The sequence below is a fragment of the Anguilla anguilla genome, chromosome 12 (genome assembly GCF_013347855.1).
Source record: "Anguilla anguilla isolate fAngAng1 chromosome 12, fAngAng1.pri, whole genome shotgun sequence".
In the NCBI taxonomy this organism is placed as follows: domain Eukaryota; kingdom Metazoa; phylum Chordata; class Actinopteri; order Anguilliformes; family Anguillidae; genus Anguilla; species Anguilla anguilla.
The window spans coordinates 10030662-10037585 of NC_049212.1; the positions used below are offsets into that span (position 1 = coordinate 10030662).

Consider the following 6924-nt stretch of genomic DNA (forward strand, 5'->3'; position numbering starts at 1 on the left):
GTATTTGTTTTGGATTCAAATACACTTCAAAGTTTTACAGATTTTGTCTGGAGTATTGGAACCAATGAAATACTCTCAAAAAGTGCAAACCCCGCCTTTTGGTCATATTGGCAGGCTCAGTTACACCAGGCAAGATCAATAGAGCACAGAAAGGTATTTGAATCCAAAACAAATACGTATTTGACCCAGGTCTGTTCGAAGGATATCGGCTTATGGCCCTGCCTATATGCTCAGAGGATCAGTATGTACAGAAACCTGTATATCAGTGACCTAGAACTCCAGTCCCAGATGGCTAGGATGGCTGCTGGATTTCGGAAGGTCTGTGGTTAATATTTTAGTCAGTGATTTGCTACGAACACACACAGTGTTTCTAAGGCCTTTCTTAATTGGCTGCTGATGGAAAGGAAAGCACAGCCTGCAGACTGGGCAGCCCTCCATTGGAAGAGAGCTTCTATTGAAAGCCCTCCATTGATGGAGATTTTTGGAAAATAAAGGATAAATGAGGGAAGAAGTGCAGGTCTGACTTATTTTTTTAAAAGAAAACAGTCTACAGGATAAGTAGCCTTTGGCCTTTCAATTATTTCTCAAAACATCAATGCAAGACAGTTCATTAATAAGAACATGAAATGGAAAATTTTAAATATGTGGACTGCGTGGGTGCACGTACCTGATTCTACTAATCAAGGTGCTTAGCAACAACTGTAGTGGTTGATTAGTAGAATCAGGTGTGTGCACCCACACTGGCCCTTTCTGGATAAGACTGGAGACCCAGCTCTAAAACATGAAAAGCACCTAATTAAGAAAAATTAATAGCTTGTTTAAATTCTGGGATTGCAGTTGGGGTTGTAATGAAAAACCAGCACACGCAGTGGTCCCCCAGGACCGAGTCTGAGAACCACTGCTAAAGTATTACTGCTATAATTTTATCCTCAGGTAAACTACTGGCGCCTCGTCGTGAATTCTAAATTCCCAGGCAAAGGAGAAGTCATCTACTATTTCGGATCTGCCATTGATCGAAACCACAAATATTAATTTTTTTTTCTTACCAATGCTGTAGATTGGCTTTTGACACTTTTCAATACAAATAATCTCCTTAAAAATGTGGTTATGCTCATTTTGGTGGATACATATATATTTATATAATCCATAAATAACTGCAGTTTAAATACTGGGTGTGGCCTAATGTATAGTGGGCGGTGCTTATGGAGATGTGGGCGGTGTTTAGTGAACATGGGCGGTGCTTATAGTGATGTGGGCGCTGTTTAGTGAACATGGGCGGTGCTTATAGTGATGTGGGCGGTGTTTAGTGAACATGGGCGGTGCTTATAGTGATGTGGGCGGTGCTTATAGAGAAATGAGCAGTGTTTAGTGAATGTGGGCAGTGCTTAGTGAACATGGACGGTGATCAGTGGTCTGTGGATTCTCACTCAGACTCCAGGTGCATGGACAGGAAATTCCTTCCGGAGAAATCCAGCCAGTTGGTGGCGCTGTCCAGCTTCCCCGGGGCGGGCAACACCTGGGTGCGTCACCTGGTGGAGCTGGCGACCGGCTACTACACCGGAAGCTTCTACTTCGACGGCTCGCTCTACAACAAAGGTGAGTTTGGCCTTGCACAAACGTGACCCATTTATTCACGCTCACTGTTCTCTGTGTACTCCTGACTGACAGATTTTGTTGCAGTACAGACACAACAGAAAAAAAAGACTCCCAAATCAAATGTGTGGGTCTGAACTGTTTAGTTGATTAGATTTTTTTCATTTTTTGTCATGTAACAGAAAGGAAATTAAGTTCTGCTTGCTTGATCCGGGGTTATCCGGGTCCTTCGTTTGTGCAGATTGTGTGTGGATTACGTCCCCCTGCCCCGTGTGTACTTATCACACAGCACCAGAGCTGCAGCGATAACGCTTTTAATTAACTTTTTTATTATCATTTTTAAAGCCAATTTCGGTTGCATTTTGAAAGCGTTCAGCACCAGTTGAAACAAATTGCAACAGATGTTGATTTTACTCTGCAAGTTCTCTTGGTCTGCTTTGGCGATTTTGTGCCATGTAAATGTTACATTGATGGTTTATGCTCTATTTTGACCTAATGTTGATGGTTTTGTACTCTATTTTGACATTATATTGATGGTTTTGTACTCTATTTTTACATTACATTGATGGTTTTGTGCTCTATTTTTACATTACGTTGATGGTTTATGCTCTATTTTGACCTAATGTTGATGGTTTTGTACTCTATTTTGACATTATATTGATGGTTTTGTGCTCTATTTTTACATTACGTTGATGGTTTATGCTCTAGTTGACCTAATGTTGATGGTTTTGTGCTCTATTTTTACATTACGTTGATGGTTTATGCTCTAGTTGACCTAATGTTGATGGTTTTGTGCTCTATTTTGACATTACGTTGGTGGTTTTGTTCTCTATTATCACATTACGTTGATAGTTTGTGCTCTATTTTGACATTACATTGATGGTCTTGTGCCCTGCGCTGACGTCTTGCTGTGCGTTCTGTGCGTCCGTGCTCGTCGAGCAGGGTTCAAAGGGGAGAAGGACTACTGGAAGAGCGGGCGGACGATCTGCGTGAAGACGCACGAGAGCGGCCGGCACGAGATCGAGATGTACGACGCCGCCATCCTGCTGATCCGCAACCCGTACCGCTGCCTGATGGCCGAGTTCAACCGCAAGTGCGCCGGGCACCTGGGATACGCCTCCGAGCAGCACTGGAGGAGCAAAGGTGCCCCGCCCGCCTCGAGGAATAAGACCGCGTGTGTGTCATACCTGAGTGTGGTGCGTGTCGCATGCGAGGATCTGCTTGTGATCGTTTCTCGTGTGTAGTGTGTGCCTCTGTGTGTGTGTGTGTGTGTGTGTGAATGTAGCACTGTGCTCACGTGTGTAACACATCTGTAGCGTGTTGCGTATGTAAGCGTGGGCCTCTCACTGAGCCCCGCCCACTTCCCGCAGAATGGCCGGAGTTCGTGGGCAGCTACGCCTCCTGGTGGGCCTCGCACGTCCTGGACTGGCTGCGGTTCGGCCGCCGGGTGCTGGTGGTGCACTACGAGGAGCTGCAGGGGGCGCTGTTCCCCACGCTGCGCGCCATCACGTCCTTCCTGAGCGCCGGCGCCAGCGAGGAGCGGCTGCTCTGCGCCGAGAGCAACCAGGACGGGCACTTCAAGCGCCCGGGGGCGCGCCAGCGCGGCTTCGACCCCTTCACCCCCGAGATGAGGCGGCTCATCGACGGGCACATTCTGGAGGTGGACCGCGCCCTCCGGGAGCGCAACCACACCGGCCTGCCCTCGGAGTACCTGCCCAGATGATGAGCGGTGGCTCACCCCCCTCGGGCACAGGACCCCCCCCCCCCCACAGGCCCGGGCCCGGGCCCCGCCTCCTGCAGGATCTGGCCCCGCCTCCCGCAGGACCTGGCCCCGCCTCCCACAGGATCTGGCCCCGCCTCCCGCAGGACCTGGCCCCGCCTCCCACAGGATCTGGCCCTGCCTCCCACAGGACCTGGCCCCGCCTCCCACAGGATCTGGCCCCGCCTCCCACAGGACCTGGCCCCGCCTCCCACAGGACTAGGCTCCGCCTCTCATAGGACTGGGACACGCCCGCTCAAGGACTGGGCCCTTACCTCCTACAGGACCGGGCTCCGCCTCTCATCGGACTGGGACACGCCCGCTCAAGGACTGGGCCTCGCTCCCCTCCCCTACTGTTGAAACAGTTTTGCCACAGAACAGAACTGCTTGTTTATCTCATGAGAGGATGGAGAATTTTTTACATTTAATTTGAAATATACGTTTTTGCTTTGTTCTGTGTTTTTAACCCACCCCCCTCCCAACCCTTCCTCCCCCAAATCTGTATTTCTTTCCTTAATCTTGGGGTTCTCTTGTTCATGAGGATGCTGGTGTCACATAGAAAGGTGACCCCCATGGGTCGCTATTACAGAAAAGTGCCCCCCCCTCTTTATAGAGGTGTATAGGAAAGGGTTTCTATACACTTCACTGGAAAAATGTGAGTATTTATTCAATTTCATAACCTACAATGGCTTGCATACTACGGAAACAAACCCCAATACAAAAAACATCTACACTGCAATACATTTTGGCCATTTTCTATGCTTTGGAAAATTAACCCAATCCCAAAAACCTAAATTACAATACGTGGGTCAAAATCTTATACTATAAAAATGATGTGGGGGTTGTTTTTTTATTTAGAAATGTCGGGTCAGTTTTCTATATGACACTGGAAACCACCGGAATATCTCTCTCTCTGTCTCTCTCTCTCTCTCTCTCTCGAATCTGGCAACAGGAAACTGGCCTGGAGAAGGTTTATGAAAGATTAAGAGAAGATATTCTGAGCACAGTATTTCCTGATTAACCCACGGAGAGAACGTTACAGATCGTTGGCCTCGTTGCAGAAATTCAATTTTCATGTGTCCTTTGGAGTACCGCATGCGTGTACACCTATTTTAAGACTGCCACCCAAAACGTTTGCCGCGCCTAACGCACCAGACATCCCTGGTTAACGCACATATTTGATTTTGGTCTTTTGTTTTGTTTTGTCTTTTTTCTTGAAAGAAAAGCATCGTCTGTAGCTTAAGTTCCTGTTCGTCCTTTTGGCGACGTCTGCGTCATTCTACTGTAACACGGCACTGTGCATCATACTGTAATCCTCCAGGAAAGGCACACATATCTGCAACTGTACAGCCACCACTGATGAGATACCATAGACATCACCACACATGAGTAACCAGACATGACGTAGATGAGAAACCATAGATGTCATGGACAAAACACAAACCACACATTTCTATAATCTAGCCAAAGACAGAACTCTTCAGATTCAGATGGAGGGAAGATGGAGAAACGGTGAGAAATGTGGAACTGAGCTGAGAGAAAGGAACAGGAAAATGAAACTCTATGGGAGGTAGGCACCTAGAGACAGAGACAGCTAGCCAGAGCGTGGTTCGGGGTGGGTACGGGTCAGGAAAACCAAGGGAAATTTCACAGAAACTTGAGAAAAATGATTGACAGGGAATTATCAGTATGTGCTAAAATGCGTTTGGCTGGCTAACATTTGGCTGGAACCGTCAACACACACCCAAAATGCCATGCAGAATAGGCTCCCCGTTGGCCTGAATGCTACAGTTTGCCGTGTCTCTCATCTACCACAGGCAGGAAGTCTCGCACGTTCTTTAACCAGGGAGGTGTTACAGCTCTAACTGCACTAGGTCGGAGAACAGGGATAGCACATTACATTGGCGTCTTTGTAACCTTGTGTAATCACACAAGCGCAAGGCAGGTTTTTGGGTAGCAATACATCTTGAATTACATGGAATTATGAACTGGGCTTGTGGCAGTTACTTATCCTTTTCCTCCTCTTCCAAATTATTCATTTAGCAGATGTTCTTACGTAATACGAGACGACAAAAGTGCATCCACACAAATTACAAATTACATACAAAATAGTAAAAAACTGCTAATGTAGCTTAGTGCTATTTTAGATTTTACTGTGCCAAACTGAAACAGTCACACAATCCTAAATAACTCATAAAATAGTTTTCATTTATTTGTGCCATAGCTGTAAGTTTAAGTTGAAAAAAAAGTGAAAAGTAATTATAAATGTGTGCCCATATGCAGGGAATGTGTTGTCCAGCTTGCAGACGCACCCCTGGATCACATGACCTGGCTCCAATCAGTGTGTGATTGATGGATGTGCCAGACCCTAGCTGAACCCTAAAGGATCATGGTGATGATGTCACCTCTGATCTTCTGCTTCATCCTTCAATTCCACAGCAGGAGATTTTGTTTTTATGGCTCTCTAAATGGAAGATACTGCAAGCTCGACAATAATTTCAAAAATAATAAACCCATGTCAGTTTGAGTTATAATCACCTTCTCTGTGACTTAAGGCTGCTTCCACAGCGTGTACAGTATGGAGCACACTTGGTTATGTTTCTAACCCCCCCCCCCCCCCCCCCCCCCCTTCCCAGACATACATCCCCAAGTCCCATCCTCCCCGGAACACTGACACTCTTTGTTATCTGTTGACTGCAAAGCTATTTTTAGTAGGAAAACCAACTCGATTAAATGACTTGAGCAACCGTCTCCTGTGCTGAATTTGTGGCGCGTGTGCAGAGTGCTTGTGATTTACGATCATATCCGGCAGTGCTGTGTAATGGTGTGTGCTGTGAACATTGATCATGACAGGGGAGGGGGAGCGGTGGCAGACACGAAAGCCAGCCAAAACGGCCACACGCCAACGAAATTACAGAACGGCATGCTGGGAGTGAGAGCCGCAGGCTTTCCACGAGAAACAGCGCTGAATACCTCACCGTGTTCAAACTGCGATTTGGGAGGTTCGGGTCAGGGGAAGGTGTTCCAGTCCTCATGCCTCCCACTACCCTCCACAGATCTCTGCTCCAGGGCCTTCAGTACACAGCCAGAGGTGAAAATCCCAGGTTCAGAAAGCAAATGCCACCCCCTCAGTATTTTGGATTTGCCAATCAACACAATTCTTCAGCCATGAGGTAGAACTAATTAGTGAAATGAGCTGGGCTGAGTTCATGGGTGGAAGGAAAACACGGCAGGACTTTTATTTTCTGACCCCTGGACTTTCCACCACTGGACCCAGCCCAGCAATCAGCTGCAGAACAAGGGTGGAACTGCAGTACCCATTTTGAGAGGGTGGCTCACTCTGCAGGTGGTGTTAAGCACGACACCTTCCTACCCCCTTCAGACCGTTACGGAAGTTCTGTGGATCGGACCAGCAAAGCACTCCCTAGCAATGCTGGAAAAGGATTTTTATCAACACAACGTGATACCAACTGAAAGCTATGCCCTGCCATCTCTCCCTCCCGAAGTCCCATAATGCTGAAGAAAGACAAGCGAGCAGGTCAGGGAGCAACTAAGCAGAGCCAGAATCCAGA

The 6924-nt window shown here is 47.3% G+C and overlaps 1 protein-coding gene across 2 annotated transcripts in view; it reads left to right on the plus strand.

Annotated features, from left to right (window-relative positions):
* LOC118208802 (WSC domain-containing protein 1) overlaps window positions 1-3550 on the plus strand; it is a 32719-nt gene extending 29169 nt beyond the window's left edge. The window contains exons 7-10 of one of the 2 annotated variants that reach the window (XM_035383690.1): window positions 1432-1596; window positions 2536-2736; window positions 2964-3349; window positions 3494-3550. In XM_035383690.1, the coding sequence (XP_035239581.1) occupies window positions 1432-1596; window positions 2536-2736; window positions 2964-3316 (719 nt within the window). In that variant the 3' untranslated portion in view covers window positions 3317-3349; window positions 3494-3550. Of the gene's footprint in view, window positions 1-1431; window positions 1597-2535; window positions 2737-2963; window positions 3354-3493 lie in introns of both variants that reach the window. The other variant, XM_035383689.1, reaches the window with a different exon arrangement.
* Window positions 3551-6924: the final 3374 nt, after the last annotated feature.